Source organism: Dermacentor albipictus, chromosome 3, assembly GCF_038994185.2.
Source record: "Dermacentor albipictus isolate Rhodes 1998 colony chromosome 3, USDA_Dalb.pri_finalv2, whole genome shotgun sequence".
Taxonomy (NCBI): domain Eukaryota; kingdom Metazoa; phylum Arthropoda; class Arachnida; order Ixodida; family Ixodidae; genus Dermacentor; species Dermacentor albipictus.
Window position 1 is genome coordinate 15,161,628 of NC_091823.1, and position 26,302 is coordinate 15,187,929.

At 47.5% G+C, this 26,302-nt stretch overlaps 2 protein-coding genes across 2 annotated transcripts in view; one reads left to right on the forward strand and one right to left on the reverse strand.

Annotated features, from left to right (window-relative positions):
* The first annotated feature begins 664 nt into the window (after positions 1–664).
* LOC135917483 (uncharacterized) lies at positions 665–11,895 on the forward strand. The gene is made up of 2 exons (XM_065451049.2): positions 665–6,807; positions 8,932–11,895. Exons 1-2 carry the CDS (start codon positions 868–870, stop codon positions 9,208–9,210), a joined length of 6,219 nt encoding a protein of 2,072 aa, XP_065307121.2. The 5' UTR covers positions 665–867; the 3' UTR covers positions 9,211–11,895.
* Positions 11,896–12,568: 673 nt separating this feature from the next.
* The window catches only part of LOC135917484 (uncharacterized), a 274,840-nt gene continuing 261,106 nt past the window's right edge, over positions 12,569–26,302 (reverse strand). The window contains exons 3-4 of the mRNA XM_065451050.2: positions 17,306–17,365; positions 12,569–15,276 (exon numbers count right to left, since the gene is read on the reverse strand). Coding sequence (XP_065307122.2) covers positions 14,837–15,276; positions 17,306–17,365 — 500 coding nt within the window. The 3' untranslated portion in view covers positions 12,569–14,836. The remainder of the gene's footprint in view (positions 15,277–17,305; positions 17,366–26,302) is intronic.

The window sequence follows — 26,302 nt, forward strand, 5'->3', positions numbered from 1 at the left end:
TTCACATAGATTTTCATATTTTCCGGGTGTGTGGTTAGTGGGAGGCCAAAGATTGCAAGGCCGCGTGTGGGTACGGAGACAGCTTGTTGTAAAATAAACAAGGCGAGCACATCAAGAAAATTTTGTCATTCTTGCTTTCCTGTGCCGTTTTGGGGGTCTGAACAACTGCCACCCAATGTCAGGGTAATTCAAGTCTCCGGCAAGAGTGGATGATGTCGTTGGGAATCTGTTTTGCACAAAGTCCAATTAGCTGTTTAAGTTCGCAGTGAATTCGCTTGATGAAGTCGGCGAGCGATAGCAGACCCCAACGCTGCAAGTTGCAGGCAGAGATAACTTCACTCACACCCATAAAATCTCCAGGCATGACTCTGTTTCAATAATTTGCGTTTACATCGGGCTTGTTGGTTTAACTTGACGCAATGCCGGCGCTATGCGACGGGGACACGAGACGGAGGAGAGGCAACAGGAACAATATTCCGTTTGTCTCAGTTGCCAAAGATATAAAACATTTTTTAAAGCTTGGTACAAATTATTTGAGGTATGCATGTAGTATTATTTCTTTTATCATTAATCTTAAAATAATTTTACCTGCTTCTTCTCTGCCTTCCCCTAGTGGGTAAGTACCATTGCTCAATAAAAAGGACAACGAGAGAAAAAGCTCGAGGGGAGCGCGATCTCAGCGTGATGCCGAGCGAGCTGCTCCAGCATTTGTAGGCCTCGTCAACCAGCATCGCGCTATCCCTGCACTTCCTCTCGACGCAACCGAAGACTTCGGGTGGCCCTTATTGCGGCGAGAAGGTACTCTCGTTTCCAGCTCCACGCTCAACCATTCGTTGTCTGCTGCCCTGGGAAAGAAGTTCCAAGAACATGGCCGGCAAGTCCGACAAGGCGCGCAGCTTGTTAATGTCAGATGAAGGCGCGGAAGACCTTCTGACTGCTAAAGACAACGAAGTGATCAAGGCGCCCAAGAACAAGCGTAAGAGAGGACGCAAGAAGGACAAGCGAGACAAGCGTCGTGAGCGCAAGGACAAGAAGAAGAGGCCGAACGCCGAAGACACCGAGGGCCTGGAAGATGTGCGCGAATTTTCGAACAGAGAGGACGAGTTCGAGAGCGAAGTGGAGTGGTCGCCGGTGTCCGCGCCCAGATCAACCGAAGACCAGAAGCAAGAGCTTGGCTTCGAGATATTCTTCGATATGATGAACGAGGAACTGGAAGGGCTGCGCGACAACATCGAAAGCCACGAACGCCAGCTGCTGGACTTCGCGGCGCCATTGGTGTGCCGCATACCACAGCCACCGAAGCCGTACATAACGCGGCTGTGCTGCTGCACCAAGTGCTGCGGCCGCTGCTGCGACATCTACGGCCACCAGAAGAAAGTACTGCACCCGCCCATGACGTCAGACGTCGGTACGGATTCAATGGAAGCAGATCTGCTCGAAGAATCCACGAAAAGAATCCGCAAGAAGAGACAATTCACGGTCGACATGGACTTGGACACGACAAGCTTAGGCTACGGCGGCGACTTTATGTCGTCGGTGTCTCGCAAAGATTCCGCCTTCAAGTCTGACTCCGTCGATAAGGACAGCGATTCTGATAGCCTGGAGGACTCCGCGAAAAAGATTCCCAAGGGTGTGAGGCGTCATCTGGCGGCTACGAGAGTCGTGCGCAAGAAATCCCATGGTCTCCGGCAACCGTCCACAAGAAACAACATCGATTCCGCATCAGGCACCTCCACGCCGGCAAGCGATCTCCTGCGCAAAGCGAGGATGTCACGCAAAAGTTCTGCGAAGAGACTTTCTCGTAGCCCGCAACGAAAATTACAGGACAGAGACTCACCACGGGTGTCCACGCAATATGATATGGATCGCCACTGGACGAGGCTCCAAGATTCGACCGATGTGTTTCAGGGCGCCAAGCCCTCTGACAGGCCTGCCCTTTTGGCAGACCAGGATGATAGAAGTGTGTTTGCAGATGACACAGCACGCACTCTTGGCAGCCTAGGAGAGTCCACTGCAGGTTGGCAAGCACCGGCTATCAATTATGACCCATTTTCCGTCCAGGCACAAAGCGCTTCTCAGTATTTCGACTACTTGCCAACTGTAGGCCGCTCCGAGTTATTGTACTACACAGATCATCCCGTAAGCCCTTTGAAGGGGGAAGCACTCCTTAGAGCAGTTCAGTCTTCCCCGATTGACGTCTACTCTATGAGAATGACACCTGACGCTCCATCGAGCTACGCTCGGCAAGGACCGTTCAACGAGTGGCCGCCTTTTCGACCTCCGCCAGCTCAACCTTACCAGGATAGGCGCCTTCCACCACTCACTGCCGCTGCTTACGACCTTTCCGGGAAGGTCAGCATCATGACGAGGCAAGCCAAAGACACGCTTGACGCCGCCAAGGTACTAAAGAAAGCTTCTGACAATGCGCTTCAGACAGCGATCAGAGATCAGTATTTTGATGGCCGTTTTTCTGACCAATTGTCCATGAGCTCCATGGAACGAGAGTCGCAAGAAAGTCTCATGTTCCCGAACCGCTCGGCATACCCACCCCAAGTTCGCACGGAGCTGCCACAGCAGCAAACACTCCTGCAGCAGGAGCAGCAGCAGTCATTTCCGGAAAGCCGTCCAGTGGCGAAATCTATCCTCAAAACTGCAGTTTCACCCAACAGGTCACTTTCCTTCAGAAATTTAGGCTCCGAAAGAAGTATCGAGACTTCATTGCTCGATGAAGACTGCTCTTTTTTGAAGCCATCCCTGTCATTGGCAGTGGGACCAAAGATCAAAACTAAGCCAGCCGAAGCTGAAGCAAGTGGCGAGGCGTCGAAGTTAGAAGGTCGACCTCGAGCACGCTTTGCAAATCTTCCGACAGAGACGACACCAAAAAAGATAGGCATCCGCCGCAGAGGAAGTGTGTTTATTCACGGGAACCTTCTTCCGGATGAAGATGACGAGGGAGACAAGAAAATTTCTTCCATGAAAACTACCTCGGACGAATCTTTTGCAAAGAAGTCTAGCACTCCGAGCGATACAGATTGGCCTGCACCGAACGACGTCGACGCTGTCCAACGCTTGAAGCATTCGATTTCTAGCTTATCGAACGTTCAAAGAAAAAGACCGGAAATGGATAACGAACCTGGGAAGAGGCAGGACTTGACGAGCTTTGTTAATAAGAACGCAGAGGGCGCTAAGGTAACTGTAAAGAAATTGGGTAGCTTTCTGGTCACCGACATGCCAGGCGCTCCTGGCTTCGCTGAGAACTGGCAGCGCCGACATTCCTCCGAGACGAAAAGAGAAAGCGCCCCCAACGGGAAGAACAAGCTCGAAAATGCCACCATCACGGACGTTTGGAGGAAACAGGACGTAGTTACTGTTTGCGACAGGTCGACTTGCATATCTAGAGATCGGGCAACCGCAACGCCGCAGCCATGGGAAAAACCACAGCTGTGCCCTTTGCCACTTCGGCATCCATGCAGATATCTTTCAACGCTCAGCTTTCTGTCGTCGTGTTCTAAGTGCGCTCCAGAAGATTCTGAAGAATCTGATACCTTCGTAACACCGAGGAGTATGACAAGTGTTGCCAGCTCTTCGCAGACTACACGTTACGGTATAAAGGATGGCCTGAGAAGGCCGTCCTTAGAGAGAAGGCCGTCGAAAAGTCTTTCGGAAAAGCACAAGAGGAAGCATTCCGCGGATCGTCAACAGAAGTCTTCGACTACTGAGAAAGAGCCTGGTGATGCTCCTGAGGGGAATGCCATTGCTGCTGTTGATGGCACCGATGCTTTGCGAAACGTTGACGACCTCCACAAAGACAATTGCATCGTGACGACGAAGTTGTCGGACACTTTGTTGGACGTTGGACTTGTAACGAGTCCCGTTACCGCGCATCCGGAGCAAAGCGATGCTAAAGGTAGACGCGCTTCTATGCATCGAGAGGGGGAAAGTGGTACCACTGGCAAGCGTGCTTCTGTGTCTAAAAAGGACAACGAAGACTCGAAGAATACGCCTGCCGCGCCAAAAGCTAAGGAGATGCGAGCATGCGAGAGCACCGGAATGGCACCGACAGCAACGAAACATCGAAGGGAAAGCGCCGCGAAGACAGAAATTCAACCGCAGCCTAAAACGAGCTCGAGGCGAGCATCTCATGACCCGAAGCCTCGAAATAACTACGCGAAAGCCGAAGAGGAGGAGAAACACCGCGTGCCTACCGTAGAACCATTGGCACTGGAGCCTGAGGAGGCAACGCCTGCGCTACGTGACTACCCTGACATCCAACAAGCCACCGGAGAGAATCCAGGCAATGATGTACCGGCCGTCGATGGAGAGGAGGAAATTGGCGAACGGCCCGGTCTTAAGCAAGAAAGTCGCAAAGTGAGTGCCGCAGGCGCCGAGCCAATAAACGCTTCCGTCAAAAAGATCAGTACCATATACAGTGCACCGACTCACGCCGCCCTTGTTGAGAGCTTTCCTGCGCATATGGATCACCAGGAAACCAGTTTTGAGGAAGGTGTTTCTGAGCTCTACGACTTCCAGGAGAACGTTGAAAATCTCAGCCCTGAGGGTGAAGAAGTCGAAGGACACCAAGTTGAAGAAAGCGTTGAAGATGAGTACCGTGAGCACGAAGAAATGCTTTCTGGACAGGACGTGAAGCCAATGTTCCTTCAAGTACCAGAGCCAGAAGCCCAGCTTGCTGCAGTCGTTTCAATACCCTACGAAGGCGACCGAAAATTCTGGTTTTACAAGGACAGCACGGTGTCCTTATATCCAGAGAGCAGTTTCGGTGTGAGTGCCGCGTTTGTTTGCGCAGGCTGGATAATCCTTCTGATGTTCCTCACCGAAATGCATCATGGTTGGTTCGCCGTCCACAGCCCGACCACAACGTCGTCATCAGCACCAACATTATCGCACACAATTCGAACGCAGCCCTATTCCATTCCAGAACTTCCAGAGACTTGGGAGCCTCCAGATATGACCGTTACAAGTTATCCGCGCATCCCGCTTGAAACAGGGGTAGTGCCTCAGATGGACACGTACTACTGCGCCACGGCGCATTGCGACAAGGAGGCACGATATTTATCCAGTTTCGTGCTAGGTGACCCCTGCGAAAACTTCTACGAAGACGTCTGCGTCAATCGTACTCGAATGTGGCCCCCGCCGGCACCAGGTGCTGCCACATCGACAAACTCGATGATGGCGAAACAAATTCAGGCCAGTGTGCTCCGGTACATCAATGACTACGGCAATAACGACGTAAGGATAGCGCGCAACCTGCTAAGCGCATGCGTCCACGAGGTTGAACAGGAGCGAGTCGCCGCCGTGAAGAGTATGGTCAGTGAACTACTTGGCGTGTCCTGGCCAATCGACCGGTCCTATGAGGTATCTCTTCCCAATCCCTGGGAAGTGGCTGGAAAGCTTGCCCGAGAATTGAACCTCGAACCTCTCGCCACTCTGTCTATCGACGTTCACCCGGAAAAGGCGGGCGTAATGGTCATCGGCCTCGATGAACCCGCTCTCTTCCAACGACGCAGCTCTCCAGGGGTACATCTGTCGAACCTGATTACCGCCAGTGTACGGGAGGCGATCGGAATGGTGACGGCAGGTCCTGAGGTCGAAGAAACTTCGAGACTAATAATGGAAACCATGTTCACCATCTGCGACTTTGCCGTTACACCGTCCGTACGGTACTTCGGTTCCGAGAACTACCGCCTGACCCCTCTGGGTGATATGGGAACTGCCGTCAAGTTGATGTTGGACGTAATATTCTTGCGCTACACCGCTCTTGGAGATGGTACAGAAATACTGGTAAAGTCCCCTTCTTACTTTGAGCGTCTACTAAAACCAAATGTGTCACCGAGTCAGCTCGCACTGCTCAACTACCTGGGCTATCGCGTGGTCCTCCTTTTCGCGGCGTTCACCTCCTCGTCCGCTCTTCAAGAGGTGCACTCGATTCTCGTCCACCGCACCACGAGCCTTAGGGACGGCACCAGACTCGACCTCTGCATCGGTGAGGTGGAACACGTGCTGCCAGCGATGTACGTGCGGGCATTCTTCAGGCAAATAAGAAACACCAACTTCGACACCCTCGCGCGTGTCTGGTCTTCTAAGGTGGAGCAGGTGTTTCAGCGCGGACTCTCCAGACTTTCTTGGTTCCGCAAGCATGGCTATGGCTTCGGCGACTCGTTTGACTTGCGCCTGGCTAACCACAAGCTGTCCACCAGTCGGATGCGGTACTTCTATCCCAACTGGATCATGAGCAACGCCAGCTACGCCTCGTACGCGTACCAACTTCAAGCGCATCTCGATCAAGTGCGCGGCTCCACCAAGAGCAGCGTCAAGTTAATGCGGGCTCTTTACGAGGTGCGCTTCGCCGAAAAGATCGAGCCCTTCGTTGGTCGCCCAACCGGTCTGTCCTTTTCAGTCAGCACACTGGACGCGTCACCGCAGTACGACATCCAGAAAAAGAGCCTCTTCGTGCCTGCGGCCGTAATGAATGTTTCGGTGCCGACAAACGGCTCCATGTTCGCGTTCCACATTGCCCGCTACGGCGTCCGCCTAATAAGGGGCTTGATGCCGGTGTTGTATAATGACTTTGTGTTCAGCAGCGGGCCTTCTGACGATGCTCCGCTGCTGTACACTGCGGGCTACGACCGTCGGCTGCGGGATACGGTCAAGTGCCTGGTCAGCGACTACATGAGGGCGCCGGACATACTCAAGAGCAGCTTCATGCGCAGTATGAGTGACGTCAGCCCCGCAGGCTTTTCGCTCCTGGAGCAGACGGTGGCTTTAATGGCGGCCTACTGGGCCTTTCAGGTAAGCCATCCCTGCCGCCTCCAACATGGCCTGGTTCGATATTAACATGCATCGTTGCGCACAGCTGCGTCAAAAAATTTTAAACGTGCCAAGCGAAAAACCGTGCATATAATGCGAACCTGATTATTATAACAATAGAATAATATTGCGGTAGTAGCATGCACATGCGCTTTTTGCAAATCAGCTTAAATATTTTGCCGTCTGAACCTAACAGCAGAAACAAATTTTCTGTGCTGAAATTCAAGACTCGTATTATGTTTAGAGGGTTTCACGTAGCTCGTGGAACATAGCTATACACTTAAACCAAACCTTTTTATGCTTTCCCCATTCACTATTGGTTGTCATGATTCGGACTATTCTATTCTTGAGGATTTAGGCATATGCTAGCGGATTCGACCCAATATAGTAGTGGCAGTAAACGCGTTTCTGTTTTGCTTAATAATATGACACTACGTAAAACGTTTATTATATTGTTGATCGTGGTCGTGGTACTGTAATAGTCAACAATTTTCATCAGCTTCCTTAATTTTCTGATTTCTTATATTTGTCCAAAACCTTTTTCGGGCCACCGGACATGCCACTAGGCATGTGGCGAGTCTTGGCCTATCCTCCGGAATGTGTCTGTGCTACTGGGACATAAGAGATTCATAATCGTTAAATGTGGTTAATAGGTATGTGTCATTAGGAAGGCATATCATGTACTAATCTACCTATAGAGCTATAATGATCACTGAGGTCTGTCAGATTGAATAATTGCTGCCAGAGGAAGCTAAACAAATCCGTAAGCGACGGAAAATTAGTTTATAAATATTAGACAACGCAAGGGGAACACCTGCTGCCTGAACGGTGAAAACGAACACACGTGATGGTTCTTGCGAGGTGCTTTTTCTCCACGGGTCTCACACTACTGTTACTGCGGCTGTTGAGGATGATAATAACTGCAATAAGGATTGTGAACAGGGCGAAGAGATCGGTGCGAACCACAATGATTGCAATATTAGACAAGCACGAGAACCACAGTTGGTGCTTTCCTAATGCATTAGGTTTTGTGCTCGGTGATTATCATGGATGTTAGAGGGACACTACAGAGAAACACTATGCCAGTTTGAACTGATAAAGTGCGCTTTGACAACAATTCTTTTGGTTCGTTTCCCTTAAATGTTGATTAAGAGAAGATAAAATGAAGGCCGAACTTCTATTCACTTGTCTGCATGGATTACATGCCTAAACCACAGCGCCAGTATTCTTCAGTCTGTCGTCACGAATTTCAATGCATTTCCCTGTAATTGAGTCGATGTGTCGAAGTACACCTCCTCAAAACTTGCTAACGGCACACTAAGGCTCCTTCAAAATACAACGTAGCCTCTCTTTACCGATTAAGAATTAACCAGCTCCTAACAGACCCTCCAAGATTCATGACGTCATGCAAGCTGGTGCGGGAACTTGAAGGGGTCGTCGCCACTCGCATTTACATTCATCCGAGCTTGTCTCCCTTGGTAGGAGTGACTTTTTTGGTATTGTGTGAGGGTAAGTTACTAATGCAGCTCAACTTCATGTTCTCTTTAGTGTCCCTCAATTCTGACTATGGCGACGATGGCGAATGAATGCTCGTTGCTATAGGCACTTTTCACTAATGAGAGGGTCCTTGAAAGATTCATTTTTCTTTTACTTATTGCCTGTTTTGTACTACTATATCAAACAACAAATGGCATTTGAGAAAGCAAGATAACTTAGTAAGTTTTCATTTATCGCCCCAGCATTGTCGATGCCGGCTGCGAGGGATGAGAAGAAGCTATGGTCATGCTTTACCGCTCTTTGTGCATTACCAATCGAGAGCTGCCGAGCTCAAGTTCAGCAGTGTTCGCGGTGCATGCGCACACAGGACACTTTCTGGTCTCGCACGCTCTTGCCTCGTGATAAACGATATGAAGTGCCACGGCGAATGTGCATCGCGCCTTTCCCCTTTCACATGTATACCACACGCTGGGCTGTCCGTTCTGGCGCTGCTGTCGACGGTGGAAAAGTTCCGCGCCAGTTGCCTCCTACATGTTACGCTCTCTCCAGATGGTTTCGCGTCTTTCACAGCATAACGAGAGTGACTTACCGTTTGCGTGCTTTCTTCAGGAACTCCTTACCGTGAAGCGGGTGTGGCGATCGGACTTCCGGTTCGCGCAGCTGCCGGAGCTGAGCTCCGATCAACTCTTTTTCCTGTACTACGCGCTCGACAACTGCGAGCGCAGCGACGACTCCTACCAGGCGCGGGCGTTCGACACGCGCTTCGAGCTGCCGCCGCAGGATCGCGTCAACTTCCCGCTGCTCCAGGTGGACGCCTTCAAGCACGCCTTCGGATGCCGCGGAAGGAGTCCCATGGCCACCGCGTCCCAGTGCTCCGTGGCCTTCTGATACAGCGCCTCGCTTCCAGCAGACCGTTGAACTTCGCGTAAAGTATACGTGGACACCTGAGTTGATGTGTGGTTATACGTGAGTTGATATGTAACTAGTTAATATGTGACTATGCCAAGGACTGTACGAACAGGAACCGCAGGAACCAAGCTTACACATGACTGCTTACGGTTACACATGGTTGCTCTAATCTGAGCTGTGAACGCTGGGCGTGGGCATGTGGCCTGGTTAATTGGGCTGATGTTGGGGGCAGCTGCTTCGGGCGTAGCTGCTATAGCGTTCCCGGGGGACATTCGCTTGAAGGACATGCAGAATGCGCACCGCCGCCGTTCAAGTCCAAGTGGTCGCGGTGTTGTGCGAGGATGACTACTGCGGAGCAGTACTTTGCACGCGTTGTTGCCGTTTTAGCGGTGACGAATTGGCGTCGGTATTTCAATTTGGCGTCTATTACAACGATTATGCTAGCGTTAGGATGTTTTTCGCTTTGCGCTATTTTTGCTGTAGTTTCATAACGACACTAAACTTTTAGCCATTATGAAATAGGTGCTCTGTGTGTTCGAGATAGCAAACCATAACCTCCAGAATGGCTACAATAAAGCTCTCAATCAGATTATCGGGCTGTGCAACTGTTTTGAGTGATCACAGTCAATTTAGGGCGGCTGGGGATGCGATTGTGTGGGTCGCGCTAGCACGAACATTTACCATTCTTCGTGTGAGGCCTATAGAAACGCTGTCACTCAGGACTGCACTAAAATTATTTGAATTATATTCACAGCAGCCAAAATGAAACGTTTAATTGTAGATATTACTGAAAGAACATGTTAGGTACCGCAGAAATAGTAAAATATTGTCGAAAACTGAGGGATACAATAATGACTGCACCAAGTAGAGCTCCGGAATTGACAACTGGCATATTATGCATCGCTCCAGCGCATGCTAAACGTTTGGGAAGGAGACTTCAGCAGACATCGGTCAACAAAGCACCGCAATTTCAGGTATACTGTGAGATAACGAATTTATAACAATAATTTAGCAATTGTGATGTATTCAGTGTTTTAACGAAATTTTTCACGGCCGAAATCAAAACCCTTCTTCAAACAATCGCTGGAACTAAGCTTCTTATTTTAAACTCGTCAAAGTTACATTTAGATTAACCCAATGGTTGCCTATGATGAGCTCATGTTCTTACGTTTCGTATATGGGGCCTCGAGCTGAAGCTTCTTCAGATTTGTCGTCATGTGTTTCTTCTTATGCATACGTGACTATATTCTTAGGACGAGAACAAGAGCCACAGGAAGGTAGCTTATGCACACGACTGCGTCTCCTGTCGCTTTGCTTCCTCTGTGACTGGTCCAGAGTCCTTAATGATGGTTACTGCAAGCAGCGTGCAGCCTACAGGACTTCCTTGTGTCACCGACGAGCAGCCGGCTTTCATTCAGACTTGTTTACGCGTGTGGTGAAAAGGGACGTTGCCACCTCAGGAAGCAGCAGTTTGCTACCATTGTTATCCTCAAGGGCACACACACACACGCGATCGCTCCGCTTGCTGTGCACTTCGTCGATATCGGCGTCGGCTCGCTGGCGCCACCACGGAGCCCCGCGCCGTATAGACGGAGTCTCGGTCGGAAACCGGCATCCATGTTTTCGCTTTGTCGCAGACAGCTTCGGACAGCCGAACAAGGGGGTGGTGAAGACGGCACCGATCGACCATGGTACCTTGGACGAAGGTGGATTCCTTATTTTTGACGGGGCAGCCTCTCTTTCTTGCTTAACGTGTAAAATATCCGCTGAGTGCCATTTCTCGATGCCGTGGAAACAATTAGGCGCTTCAGCTTGGGCACTGGTGTATAGTCGCTGACAACCTAAGATTGCAGCGGCAAATACATCGTTCTCCAACTTGAACATAATTTTCACTGAAGCGCCAGCCAATTACATTCGATCATTTCGGCGACATTGCGGCGTAAGCATTTTTCCTTTTTTCAGTACTGGCGTCATTCGAGAAGTACGTCTTAGCGCCGAGGCACAAAGCGCAGTTAGTGTGATTTCGTAGGCAGAGCTTGTACCGAATCCGTAGGTTGTCACCGTAAATAGTTCGCAATGAAGCCTAAATATCAAACCAAGGTCTGGCGCTTTTATAAAGATATCTAACAAAGAACTAGATCACCAGATAAAGACAAAAAGAACGTTTTCAAACTGGAGAGCGTCGCATACAACTCGATAGTGCGATGTGCTCGGTACCCACACTTCCTTTCTTCCCCCATACGACAAGTTGCCGTCGTTTTTAAACCTACGAATCGCAACTCCAGATTATTCAGATCCTGAGTTAAACACTTGAGATAGCTAAGTTCTGACTTAAACGTGGGAAAGAGAGCGAGAGAGAGATGAAAAAAGAAAAGGGAGGGAGGTTGACCAGAACGAAAATCGGTTTGCTGCCCTACAATGAGGATGGGGTAGAGAGGGATAGTAAACTTAATGAGGAACTCGTACATGTGTAGTAGCGCTTTTGATAAGATTGGCCGAGTTTTCACTTGTGTATATAGTTCAGCAAACGGATTGCTAATTATTTATTTGTTATTTATTTATTATTGTAATAAATGTTTTTCAGTTATCATTTTATTGCTTTTTTTGCACAACTGTGTTCTGGATGGCCAAAAATAAAAGTTCGAATTTTCCACAGTTAGGGAAGATTTGGTCTTTGTGGCGTCATATAGATCTAGTCCCTTCGTGTACTTTTAAGCGGCGTCCACATTTTGGCGCTAAGGCTTTGCAGGCAGCACTCCGCTGCGAGGTGCGCCGAGCGTGTGCTGCACGCTTGCGAGTGTACGAGTGTAATACTACTGCGGCGATGGGGTTTGGGGAAGCAGCGTGTCACTTCTACAATGACACGTTGTGACCGCACGCTGCACTTCCGAATAAAAAAAATATATTGTTTTCATCGCGCACAGTACAGGTGTTCTACCACGAAGGAGGCTCACGAGAAGACCGATACCTCAAATGATAAACAAGGGCTGTCAGAGGCTGAAACCAACATTTCGACTAAGTAGAGTCAGGGCTGCCCCTGACGAAGACCATTCCACTTGCCAAAACGGTGGCTCCAGCGGCCCCTGTTAAGTTCTTCAAGCTACCACCTTTCTGTGGACCTCTGTTCGTACTTTTAACGCCTTGCAAATTAAACGAACTCCCTGCATTTATTTCGATTGTATAGGCTGCGGAAGTGTACGCGCTGGTTGCTGCATCACGCTTTCGTGGGCTAACGTTGGCTGGAAGCTGTTAGCCATACCGTCTGCAACATGTGGTGGCTTTTAATAAGGTTAACTCTATAAATCAAGAAGGCAATGACACAAGATTTCCAGATAGATTCACCCTTTAATAGCTGTGTATCAAGGTTTCCAACATGAAGATCATCGCCGCGATAACAGCGCGGCGCCTTGTCTTGCGTGTCCAGCAACGTCTGCGATTAGATGTAAACAGAGAAGGTACGAGAATACACGGGACACAGTTAACACGCACATGTTTTCAGGGCTCGCCAACATGAGGCTGCGTAATAAACAGCATAGGAAATGCGTAGACATGTTAAGATACATTTGCGCGTCTTGTGTTTGAACATGTGTGTATATATGTGACTGGCTGACAGCAGAGGAAAGCCAAGAGTGCAGACCTCGCGTTGCTCGTATATTAAGGCAGGCAGACAGGGAGCAGTGAGCAATATTTATGTGCACTCAATGTTTCACGTTCTTGGGGAAGCAGGTCAACGTTTAACTGTCCAAACCATGTACGGATCTGTTTGGTGGCACAGAACAGGATTCTAGGCCATTTTATAGATGTACATTAGCTTTATAAGATACCCATGAAACACGGAGAAGACACTTGAATCAGCACCTGTCCTCTTTAGACGATCAACAAACTCCAAACTCGCGAAGTCTTTTTGATCTCTGAACCATAGTTGTCCGAAGCAGTCTTTCTTCGAAATATTGAACGTGCTTGATACGACGCGGTGCTGAAGCGAAGAAGAAACATTCGAACGAAATACAGTGCTCTCTATGCTTCAAAACTTCGCTTGGGTGCCTCAATTTGGAGCCCCTAAAGAAATCCCCCTTTGAAGGGGGAGTTAAGGGCATCAATACTGTAAACATCTTACCCTGTAGCATGCGATCGGCTCATTTTCATGTTTAACTTGTGGTCATTTCCGACAGAGGTTGTTGATCCTTGGCAAGATAGGATCGACTTTTATATCTTCTACTGCCTTGCGCATTTCTGTTTGCTCCGCCACGTGATTCGAAAACACACCTGGGGTGACGAAATCCTGTGACCTCAGAGATCGAGGGACACATGGGTTACCCTACAGTGGCACGCATGGTTTCAGAGGCCATGAATCAGTGTTGTGTAGGATATCTTGTAGCTATACAAGGACAGTGTTGGTGGGCGCTGCTCGTAGAGGCATCAGATACCGAAGACTACAAAGCCCTAAGCGCTGGTTGGACAGCGACAAGTCTTTTGGGAGGCACAGTACAGAACGCTTCACTCACGTCACATGTGTGCTCTTCATCATAGCAATCGTAATATAATCGCTCTCTGCAGCCGTGGACTGAGGAGCTTGTTGCTTAATGCGACACAAATGAGCTGTCTGAACGAGCGGCATGTCAGTTTCACGGTGTACTACCCCCTGCGTTGCCACACTGTTAGGCGGGTATTTTAAAGCCATGCCTCGTATTCCAAGCATAGCTCGAGTAGGTGTGACGAGGGCACCTGAAATCATTCACCAAGCAGAGAAGAGGCACATTGCAACAGCAAGCTAGTTTCATCGCTTAAGGCTCGATCAAGTTGATTCTCATATTTGACTAGCGAACGAAGCTCAGACCAAGATTAAAACGTAGTACCCAAAGAGGGAAGCTAGTTCTAATGCCTTATTAACAATCTGTTTAAGTTGAATCCTTACTAGATCTGCAATACGGAGACGAGCGTACATCTGTAAAAGAAAGGCAGACCACTTCAGTAACCAGGAAGGGTGTCGGTCCCTCTTATGAAGGGTTTGTCAATCACTCGGCACTGCCAATAGCTGCCTCTGTCACGCAAGGCGGTAACTGCTGACGAGTACATACCTCCAATATTCCTCCCAGAAGCTCAAAACGCCGCGGCACACGGGAACATGGTCAACGCGAAAATAAATAAAAAAGAGCCGCAAAGGCAAACATTTAAACACTCGAGCAACAGTAACAGTCGACCTTTCAGTTAAACACGCACATTTCTTGCCGATCATGCACTGTTTCCAACGAACGTGCACTGCTGCATTAACGGAAGCAGCGGTCGTCACCCCCGCTCTTCAGCGTGGGGCCAAGTTGGTGCGATGACGCCTCGCAATCGAGCTTGATCGCTGCGTGTCGAAGTACAAAGTTCATCGCTCGGACAATCTTGTCCCACTGCATACTGCGCGACACACTGCGTCTCCAGTCTTCGCCACTGAGTCAAAAGCTGTTTTCAAGAAGCTTCATACAAGCTCGCAGCTAATCTCCGTGGTGACACAGTCCGTTTCGAGGATCACGTGAGCGAGTCGGGGGGGGGGGGGGGGGGGGGAGACGCACGGCGCGCGAATATGTCCGCTTGCGGTTGGAGCGACGGGTGGCGTCGTTCACTTCTTGCACCATAGTCCGAACACTCTTACGCACAGCGCGAGGCAGATCACCTCGATGACCCAGAGGCCGATGACGCCGTAGCATACGAGCAGGTGTATGAGTGCGAACGTGTACACGGTCTTGTCGCAGTAGTTGTTGGGTTCTCGTAGCAGTGGTTCGTATCGGGGTCGGTAGATGTGCAGCACCCAGTGGTTGCCCATGCCAAACCAGACCAGCAGGAAGATGGTGAGCGCGTACTCGGTGACCTTCGTCGAAGTGGAGGACCACAGCTCGTCGATGTCGCCGTCGGCCAAGGCGTCGTCGAGGCGCTCATAGCGCCGCCGCCGCATTTGGTGGTAGAGCAGCGTGCCCACCTTGATGAGGCCGAACGCGCCGCCGATCAGCAGGTACAGCGGGATGTTGGGCTCCTTAGGGCATTCCTGTAGGTACTGAACACCTGCGCGAAGGAGGCACAACGGGAAGGGAGGCACGCTGCTTGAAAACATGTTTTCTCGCAGATGCGATGCGTTAGCACTCGTAGGTCCTATCTATCACATTACGCTGAGTCGCGCTCTAGCTTCCCAAACCACTGGACACTTGAAAAGGCGTTCGAAACTTTGCCACTGCTCTTCGTGATAACTGCTACGTGTGCTGTTAAACAAGTTGTAATTGAAGAAGCAACTTTTCCTTTCCGACAAGGCAGCACTGAGCTCCGAATCCAAGGCAACAACGTTTGCTCTGCTTTTCCTGTCGTATTGTAAAATTTTTCCTGAGCTAAATCTTTTTTCTTATTTCTTTGCTTAAAATTAATATGGGGTTTTACGCGCCAAAACCACGATCTCATTATGTGACACGCCGAAGTGGAGGACTAAGGAAATCTGGACCACCTGGGGTTCTTTAACGTGCACCTAAATGCGAAACACACGGGTGTTCAGAATTTCGCCCCCATCAAAATGCGGCCGCCGTGGCCGGGTTTCGATCCCCGGACCTCGTGCTTAGCAGCCGAATACGATAGCCACTAAGCAACCACGGCGGGTTTTTCTTGCTTAAAGTGACGACTTGGGAAGTGTTTGTGAAATGCTTGTGAACACTGTTTCCTAAAGTCTATACGTCTGGATATGTTGAATGCGATATATATCTGTTTTTATTTGTGCATCTGCCTTCCTTCAACTGCGAACGAGTGCCTCATGGTTGGATTGGAACTGAAAACTGAAATGCTACCCGTCATCTCTCCTTCATGGTTATATTGCGCTCAGTTTTACACAGACAATATTAAGGAAGGACAGGACATGGACGGACGTAGCGCAAACTACCAACTGTTTAATAATGTTAAATAACGCGCTTATATACAAAGAGATATGGCGCGGGCGGGGGGGGGGTGGTATAAAAGATATGACAAGTTCACGGAATGTGATCATAGTTCGGGTCAGGCATACGTGGTTCACTGGCACCCGTTCGCCCTGGCAAACTCAACCTCAGCTTTGATAAGCGCGATGGACGGAGTGCTTACGCACATTTCTTTTTCTTTTGCTATCGCAAGCGCCTCCGATATTTCTCGCTCCCTTTTTGTTTTTGATGTGCCAATGACTGTGGCGCTTTCTAGAAGCGGAGAGCATTTGCATTGTTTGCAATGTGCAGCCAGGTTGCTGGGTGCTCTCAGAAGCTGGCACGTGTATTTGTGCTCCCGTAACCTATCATTTAGACAACGTCCAGTTTGCCCGATGTATACTTTCCCGCAATCTAGTGGGATTTGGTAAACAACTGAAGTTGCACATTCCACGTACTTTGTCACGTGCTTAGTTTGACAGATCGTAGCACTAGGGTTTGCCTCTTTGGATCCTGCATTCACCCTCTTACACATGCCTCTTAGTTTTTGTGGAGCGGAGAACAGAACTTGAACGTCATGGCGTTGGGCTGTCTTTTTTATCCTATGTGACAAGCCATGAATGTAAGGCAACACCACGCGTTTTTTCAATTTTTCTTTATCCTGTGTGTGTGTTTATTCTGCGTTTTCCTGTTGGTTCTTGAAAACACACACACACACACACACACACAAACACACACAAACACACACACACACACAAACAAACGAACACACACAAACACACAAACACACACACACACACACACACGCGCGCGCGCGCACACACACACACACACACAAACACACACACACACACACGCACACGCACGCACGCACGCGCACGCACACGCACACGCACACACACACACAGATATATATATATATATATATATATATATATATATATATATATATATATATATATATATATATATATCACCTTTGTTGCGGAAATTATGACCGCGAAACACACACAGCGTATAACAAGCTGTACGTTTATCGGTAGTTTATCTTTGAAATCACCGTGTCTGGATAATGATTCATCTTGTTGGGAGATATGCCGAACTAAAAAATAATTATACAGAGCACTTCAATTCCACCCCTTCACCATGATTTTTCTCACCTATGATCATCATCAGCAGGGGCAGCACAGAGAACATCGCCAGCAGAACGGTCACCACCACTAAAAGAAGAAAGAGAAAAGGAAAATCTGTTGTAAGTCGACACATATTTGAACAATGTGTGTTTGCGGAAAAAAAGCAATTCAACTTCTGTGAGGATACTGAAACGCACATGCAAGTTTAAAACACCCCATCAGGGGTTTGGAAACCGGGAGTGAATGTCGGATCTTTGAGGCAAAATAAGTCCGATAAGCTGACACCAGCGAAATAAATATCGCTGCAAAAAGAAGTCGCATCGAAATGAGAGAGAGAGATTTACATCCTAATCTGCCCTCCAAATACATGGGAATTGAGAAATATATTTTTCCGGGCATCCCCTGCGCTCCTCTCGGCGGCTTCTCTTTCTGTTTTTCTTGCATATAACAGAGAGAATTTTAAGATTTACCGAATTTACGAAGTACATGCGTCATTTACGCCATCACTTTGGAAAGAAAAATATTGTATAATATCGCATATAGAAGAAAAAAGAAAGAAAAGAAACTCGAGCACTACTGTGTAACTCTGCAGTAAAAAAAAATCCACACAATTCTCTAAATTGCATCTACTGGCATCTCAAGAGCACCGCTCTTCAATATACTATTAATCTGTGAATAGTACTTTTGCAAAGCTTATGTTAACTTTGTAACAATTTTAAGCCGTACGCTCGTGTATGATGTCGGTCTGCTTCAGATGCTTTGAGATGTGAAGTTCACAAAATTTTTACATCTGTTTTTTTTATCTTAAAGGTGACTGATTTATAAACTTTGTCATGTTTTTTTTTATTGCTTCTCGATTTCCAGCAATGTTTGTGAGAAATTTCAGCTACTAATTAAAGTTAAGCGTCGTACAAACGGTACAATTCAGATTCCTCTCTTAAGTGTAAAACTTAATATTGGTTCAGTGGCTGTACAAGTGGAGCATTTCTGCGTTTCACGTGTATTTGAATAGGGAAATCGGAGTTGGCCTGGAGCTAAACCTTCCCCTTAAGAATGATGGGTAGGCTCTGTCATATGCAAACAGAGGGCGCTATATCAATATCCACTTTATTCTCGAACACTGCTTAAGGATAGGAGAGTAGAAAGGTGTCAAGTTTGTGAGATTCCATGGCAAAAATAGGCATGCGCACACATTACCGCCAAAAGAGAAACGAATTGAAAAAAAGTAAAGGTTCAGGGAGCTAGATAGAATAGCAGAGAGTACAAAGGAAAAGAAGGCAAATATTTGCATATGTGCAACACAGCGGCTAGGCAAGAATATCCATAGTTCGATTGTGGAGTGACTTCCTGGAGGGATTTTGTCATCCCGCCTCGCACACTGGCACTGTTGGGGTATACAGCAAGCTCCGAGGGAATGAGATTACCTGGAATCTTGTCAGGACACAAAACAAGCAACAGAAGAACACCAAAACAGATTTGATGGGTAAGGTATTGCATCGAGACTCGGATTAAATTAATTTGACAGTCGCTATAGTAGCGAAGAAAATCAACGCCGAAGTCTCCCGTGTTTAATCTCGCGACCAAGGCATGGTGCCAGAGTTCCAGTGTGACGTCACGGATCGCGCATTATGACGTGAAGCTTAAACCGGTTTTGTGCTGTAATTATTCTCAAAAAGTGTTGGATTGGGTCTCCCGTTTCTTCCAAGTACAACGTAATCTTTGCTTAGCAATAAACAGTTCATAAGCCTCCGGCAAATGCAAATAAAATTTGTGACGTCACGAAGTTCTAGTGCGGCAACTTAAACGTTGCGTCGCTAGGCATGTTTCATTTATTCAGCCTCTTGCGGCTCGCGAAGCCTCCGGCCAAGGCAAGGCTCATCTCTAAATGACTTCGTGGCCCCTTAAACGGCTGGAATCACTCAGGAAAAAGCTTTTTAGCCCGCTCGTAGCGAGCGTTGAAGTTTAGGGCCTTGAAGACATCGCTTCCTAATGATTGCTCGTAGGCCTGCTAGTTGTAGTTAAAAATAACGTTAAATAAATCGCTTTCTCTCATTTATACCGAAAATACGCACCGTTGAGTCCACGTAAGTGCATTCTTGTTTCGCGTGCGCGACAACCTAAAGGGAAATAAATTTAATCCGCGTCTATCTCTGTCACATGCGGGAAACCGCAGGTGACAGAGATAGACGCCACCATTGCGCAGCGCCTGCAACGGTGGCGTCGAGGCCAATTCATTCTGGTTACGTTCTCATGCCAGTCCCATGCGGCAGGCGGGAAATAAAACACCTCTCACTGCTTTGACCTTCTGCACTTTGTGTCGAAGATAGAGAGGAACCAAATTATTCACTGTGTGCTGCCGAGAACTATTTTTTTAAGCAATTCTCGCACAGAGCTCTGAAAGCGTTATTGTGCTAGGTCCCCGCGCCGATGAACGCTATCCCTGGGGATATTTTTGTGCGTAAGCATTCTTAGGCGACTCTCCCAGGAAATCTGACCGTCGGTCCGTCCGTAATGCGAAACACGATGCGCTCCACGAACGAAAAAATGTCGAAGATAAACGTTGGCTGTTGTGAGTTTCGAACCGACGACTCCAAGCTGAGAAGCCGAGTGCGTTACCCACTGGGGTAAACACCCACTTTCTTCCTTTAATGCATGGGGGCAGAATTTTCAGAAAAAAGAAAGAAGAACAAAGCGCTTCCGAAATTTAAGGTGGTTGAAAGCACATTCAAAAGCCAGGCAAGCCCGTTGCAAGCGTCCAATAAAGACATCCTGTCCAGTGCTGTTTCTTGAACGGCGTACACACAACCAACGTAAGCAGCAGATTCCCTAAAATACGATCGAAGGCTTTGCAGTGGTTCAGCGTGCCTGTCACACATTTTACTGCGTCAAAGCTTATGTAGGCCAAGTAACATGAACATGTCGTATGATGGGTCACAGGGATTTTTAAAATGTAGGAAACTAACTGTGTATCTAAATTGCGATATCTAAATTTTTTAAGTGTTCTTTGGAGAATGTCCCAGAAGAACACGGCATCACTACGGTCTACAAAACAGCACTCGATCGTTTCAGCATGTGGATACGAACGGCATTTTGTCGACCATGGCAAAAACTAGCCTCTTTTTTTTTCAACCAGGTTCTGACAGGAAGCATTGCCGAATGTTATTTAAAGAAAAATGTTTTGGTCCCTGGAGGAATGATCATTCGGAGGACACGCTTTGGTACCATCTAGGTAATAACATTTCAAATAAAGCGCACGGTAATGGGGAACAATAAGCAATGTGTCTGTGAGTGCAGCAGTTTCGTTTTATTTCTTTTTTATTGCGGGAGGCAGTGAAAATATAATCCATACTAAAGCGAGCCTTAAGAAAGTTAAACCTTCAACATCCTCCTTCAGGAAGCCCCAAGGAGCCTGTGGCCCATCCCTCACAGATGTCGACACAACTACTTCTGGAAGATAATTGATTAAACGAAGTTGTAACATTTCTATTGAAATGTACTGTTCACATAACGAAAGAAAAATAACCAGGAGGCAAGTTGCGTAGCACAAAGGCGATCTATACCAGGACCCCCACTATCAAGAGGGGAAAAAACTGTTATCAGCCACATGCCCTCAACACGTGAGCTCCATGCATAGGTCGCAAACACACGTTGCGAAGCTTGCAACCTAAACCGCGACCAATGTAATACCTGCAGGACTTACGGAAGTCGAGCTGCTAGGGAAACACTGCAAGCTTCAACTCGGCTAGATATGGCCAACTGCCGTCCCTGCCAGTTGTTAACCTTACGTTGTACTTCTGCAACTTTCGTTGACCAGTGACATTGCGACATTGAGAGGGTGGTAATAAATACCCAGGTATTTGAAATCCTGCCTGCACCGAATAGCTGCTAAGTGAGTTGGCATCGTAAACCACACACCTCACCGAAACCCTAACTCTTCCCCAATTTTTGCACCGGAAGCTGAAGGAAACTGCTGCATTATGGCAAGCGTAGTCTCAACACTTCTCTTGTCAGCTCAGAAGGCTGTCATCTGCACAGGCAGGTACACGGACCTCATTGGATGACAATGTGAACCCTTGAAATCTATGATCCTTTAGAATTCTGGCGCAAAGCTGTTCCAAGTACAACGCGAACTAGAGAGTGGACAAGAGATAACCTTGCCTTACCGATGTCCTGAGGTAGATAGACTCGGATAGACAACCGCTAACTATTAGCATTTTGTGCCAGCATAACAGATGGTGATGCATGTAAAAAGACGAGACCCAACATATGTCGCGTCGTTTGCGGGAGATTACCAAGTGGAACAATGCTTACGCATACTTACACAACTCCAGTCGAGTTTCTGCATACCTTTTTTTATATATTTAACAAGATAAAATAAAGCATAAAAATGTCAACAATGCCTTTCTTACGCAGTCACATCTTTGTTAATCATTTTTCTCGCAGCATCAGTAGCGACTGCTGCAAACCAGTAGCATATGTAATTTCGTGCTTTCATATGCTATGGATGAAACGGATAGTTTTAACATGCATTGCTAAGGAAAGAACAACAAATTTAAACACGAATGCAGAACCTGAAAAAACAAACACGTTTACATGAATCCAATAGAGTCGGGTCGAGTTGGCTTGTCAAGCCAAATTCCGGTAGTAGGATTCACGTAAACGACATAGCAGCTTGGTCCCAAACGAGCGCCGAGGCGGGTTTGGTCAACCGACCGGCAAGGGGTGGGCTGACTGGCCCAACCCACTTAGTAGGATGAGTTTAAACGCGCCAGAATGAGATTGGGTCACCTCGACTTCTCCCTCGACCCGCGCCCGTGTCCAGTTCCTGTAGACGAAGCTTAAGAGGGTTAGCTATAGACCGGCAAAAGCACGGACAGTTGATGGAAGATCCGCAAAGCACAAGCAAATAGATGGTGAAATCAAAAGGTTTCGGGCTTTTCTTTCTTTTAATGACCACTTGTATGCTTCTTTGGCAAGTTAGTTTAAGTAAACCTGCAGCGCTCACGGATTTCACGTATTTTCAGTGCCTTCGCCGTGAAGCTGAGAGAGAGTTCACTGAAACGTTACAGCCAGAACTGCATCAATTTCGTCACCGCGTTAAAATACAGCTCACCCGTCGCGGATGCTGTTTCACGACATTCACGGTTCAGTCACCTCTCGCGAGGCTCTTGTCGTGCCAACCGTTATCTTTTGTCGCTTATTTGTATGAATGCAAAGAGCGGGCGCCCTCTTACGAATGTATAGGGTGACGAAGTGTGACGTTCCTGACCCGACGGATGACTCAGTGTACGGGCAGTGCAGTAGTAAAGCACGACGACTATGAATGCCGCAAGTGAAGCGCTGTTACGTTTAATTATGTCCCTGTCTCCTTTGCCATTGCGCGGTATGCTAAAAGCAGAAAGGTCAGAGAACAATGCCAAGGTCGGCGTTCGAAGCGTGTGCCCGCTCGATACTTTACCGCTGCGGCTGCCATGCATCTCTTCGTCGTGATAGCTTTGACCAGTGACGCTGGGGTTTAGCGCATGCTGTTTCAAACTCCCGGTTCCATGAATGTTGTTTTAAGCACCTTATATTCAAGTTGCGCATCTCAATTTCGGAGGGATGAAATTTCTGGGCATGAAAAACCGGCGCCTCAATATAATGGTCACAAACAGGAAACAGGTTCTCAATTGATAGTTCCAACAGCGCAAACGATGATGGTAGCCAGTCGTATGTGTCCCTTTTTGTTCTTGTCCTTCGCGCTGTTGAACCAACTCGCCAAGAGCAAGGTATCCTAACAAACACGCCGTCGTTTAAGTGGGATTTACGAGAGAGACTACTCGTCCTGGCCACGAGTCGCGAATGCATCAGCACACCGTGTTCCGTGGTCGAATTTTGCGTGCAGACGCTTGCAAAGTCTGAACAATGAGATTCAATACTAGCCGTTATGTGTTAAGCAGAAAACATTTTGTCGGGAAAGTATACTGCTTGAGGTGCAATTTAAAAGTGGATATACGTAATTTAGAGCCTATATGCTCCAATACACACACCTCTAATGTCGATAACTGCACAGTTGTTCTATTTCCTTTCGTAGTTGTTATGTTTCTTTGCAAAATACAGAAGCGCAGACAAAGAAAGATTCAACTGCACTTTAAATATTTACAATATTTACATTTAACCTAACTTAAGAATGCATTTGTATTGTGTTATGTTGCAATTTTTAATTTGTTGTAATTATGATCAGCATACCACTAACTGCACACTTATTAGCTAAGCCATCATCATCACTGTGAAGCACTGAATTTCGGAAACTTTGTGTTCTTCGCTTAAATAAAATTAGAAACACTTAAACATGCAAACCTGACTGCGAGTGCGCGATTTCTGAAGCAAGCGACCTGGAGCAGCCATACTATCCGGGCAATTTTTTTGCGATAGAAAAATTGTGTCCCTCTATGTTCGAACCATTCAGTAAATTCGAATGGCTGAGGGATAAAACGGGAAAGTGAAAGAAAAGCGTGAAGGCATTCCAGGTATCCTCTTAGCTAATGTCAAAGGCGATGCGCGGAATCAAATTCAAGGAAACCGAGTACCATCACAGTAAAAGTAAAACAAGTCCGTTAAACTAAGCCGAGGAAGTACTGACGAGGAAGAAAGTATGCGAAAAATAAATACAGAAGGCGGAAGAGGCGGGCACGAGAAGGTCTCTCCTTTACGTTTCACCCTTGCACCTAACGCACGGGACCAACCAGATTTCGAGCCGGACGAGCTTACGGCTGCTCTGAGAATCTCACTCATTGAGTTAGAGCGGTCCCAGTGAGAGCGCAAGTGAGTAAGCGGATTCCCGTATAACGACTAATGGGACACCGGGTGCGCCGGACATTTCCGACTTCGGCGTTGTTCGTTGAGAGCGCACGTGGGAGGCAGCGACTGGGAGAAACTCTGCGAGAAACAATGTCGGAGAGGCATATATTCAGGCCTGATGGACTCGACGCAAGTTGGTATACGTATAGAGGTAAAATCAGCATACAAAAAGATAAAGGAGCCTTGCTACGTCTCACTAGAAATAATGTGCAACGCCGTGGAAGCTACGCGTCGCAGCGTCCATTGAGAAGCGACAGCGCAGCGTATCATACAACACGACACTGCGTTATGCTGCGGTCGCAGCCGGATTTTGTAGTTTGTCGCGTGGCCGAGATGGAGCTGTTGCGATATCTACCGTCACGATTGTGTATTTTGGCACTGCATATCTTCAATGAAGAAAGGGAGAAACAAGACGACCTAGGAAAGGAAAATTCGAACACGTAACGAGGGATGATCGTGTGCTCTATACACAAAAATCACTAAACTACCGCGCATGTTAGTCTTCTTTTCTTTGTTTCTAGAACGCTATTAAATTTCTGAGTTGGTAAAAGTGGGCCAGCAGGCATCGCGAAAGGCTTGAGAAAGAATTGCCTTTATTAATTTATTTTGTTGCGTGCACCCGCGGCGGAGCGACCAGCTGACAGGAACTAGCCGACGATGCGGCAGAACCCTTCTTGTAGAAATTAAAACAACAATGATGCCCGCTCTGGCAAGCATTCTTTGAAATGTATACAATGAAAATAAACTCGGCAAACTACGCTGATGCTCAGCACTGTTTTATGTCCTGTCTACCGTGTATAATCATTCTACTCCATCTACGCGTCAAGAAACAGTCCGTAATGAACTTATTTCTTCTGCGCAATATACGTTGTGTAGCGACTGTTCTAAAACGTTCGGTAGCTTTGACAGCATTGCACGGTTTTAGCGAGACCTAGCTGGGGGCTCTACGTACGTTTGGACGGGTGCCATAGCCCATATGTCGTGTTATCAGCACCAAGGCGAAGTTTTCTCGACAACGTTACGTGTCGTACCGGAAACGTGTGTTTCCAACGCGCGGAAAATGCGGGGAAAACAGTAAAATCTGCACGTCCTAGACGTATGAAAAGCTCAAGTCCTTACGTCACGGAACCATTATCGCGTTACGCTGTGCGTCACAGTAAGTCTGCTTCAACAGGGCTTTGCTTCGAAAATCTTCGGTACCAAAGCTCTTTCGCCACATCTACATAACCCACAATCCCGGAATTTAGTTTAGACACGCAGACAGAGAGAGAGAGAGAGACTCTTTATCAGAAAAGCAGAGAATTTTGCCCTGCGCATATACAACCGCTGGCATGCTGCTCTGTATAGGGATGGGGAATGGGATTAAAAGACTCCAGAGGTGAGTGGGAGAAAAAGATAATAGAAATAAGTAATAAATGTGCAAGTGGGCCTGATACTAATATTTACAGGTGACACGGCGGGTAAATTTAGGCTTTTGTATATGAAATGTTCAATCTTTAAAGCTCTTCTATTACACCAATTTCTGACAGGTATTCGAACAATAAATCCAAAACCTGCCGCTGTTTTGAAGGGCCGTGCATTGGACCTAACATGCTGGGCAATGTCAACGGATCGTGGCAAATCATGTCCATTTGTTGTTAAAAAAATTGTCTCTCATCGCGGTACGCGGGGCATTCTCGTAATATGTTCCAGTGGCGTAGCCAGAAATTTCATTCGAGGGGGCTCATGTTGCAACTCGGCCTCCTACTTAAGAGGAAGCTTTAACTCGGGTGCTGCTATTTAAATACGTGTAGAAGGGGAATTCGTTTTTCCCCGCAACAACTGCATCAAATTTGACGATGTTTGTTGCATTTAAAAGAATAACTTAAATTCTAGTGACTGTTGGTTTCGAATTTTTCATTTAGGCGGTCAATTCTTTATTAAAAATTGTCCTAAATCGCAAATTTTCAGAAAACGGAACTATCAAGCTTAAAGCACAGTAACTCAACAATGAAAAATTATATCATAATTCTGTGAATTGCATCTAATAGTACATCTACAGCGGACAAAGTAGATATGTTAAACATGAATCTCAAAAAAGCTGGTATTGTGGAAAACCGGCTTCTGCAGAACCCTTGTACACAACGTAACCAATTCACGTAAGATACAAATTTGACACACCGAATTTGTCCGCTTTGACTTTTC

What these genes read in the sequence shown, in the direction of transcription:
- LOC135917483 (XM_065451049.2), top strand. Translation starts at nt 868, where the DNA reads ATGGCCGGCAAGTCCGACAAGGCGCGCAGCTTGTTAATGTCAGATGAA. An exon ending in CGGCCTACTGGGCCTTTCAG is followed by an intron (nt 6,808 to 8,931) that starts GTAAGCCATCCC and finishes TGCTTTCTTCAG; the next exon opens with GAACTCCTTACCGTGAAGCG.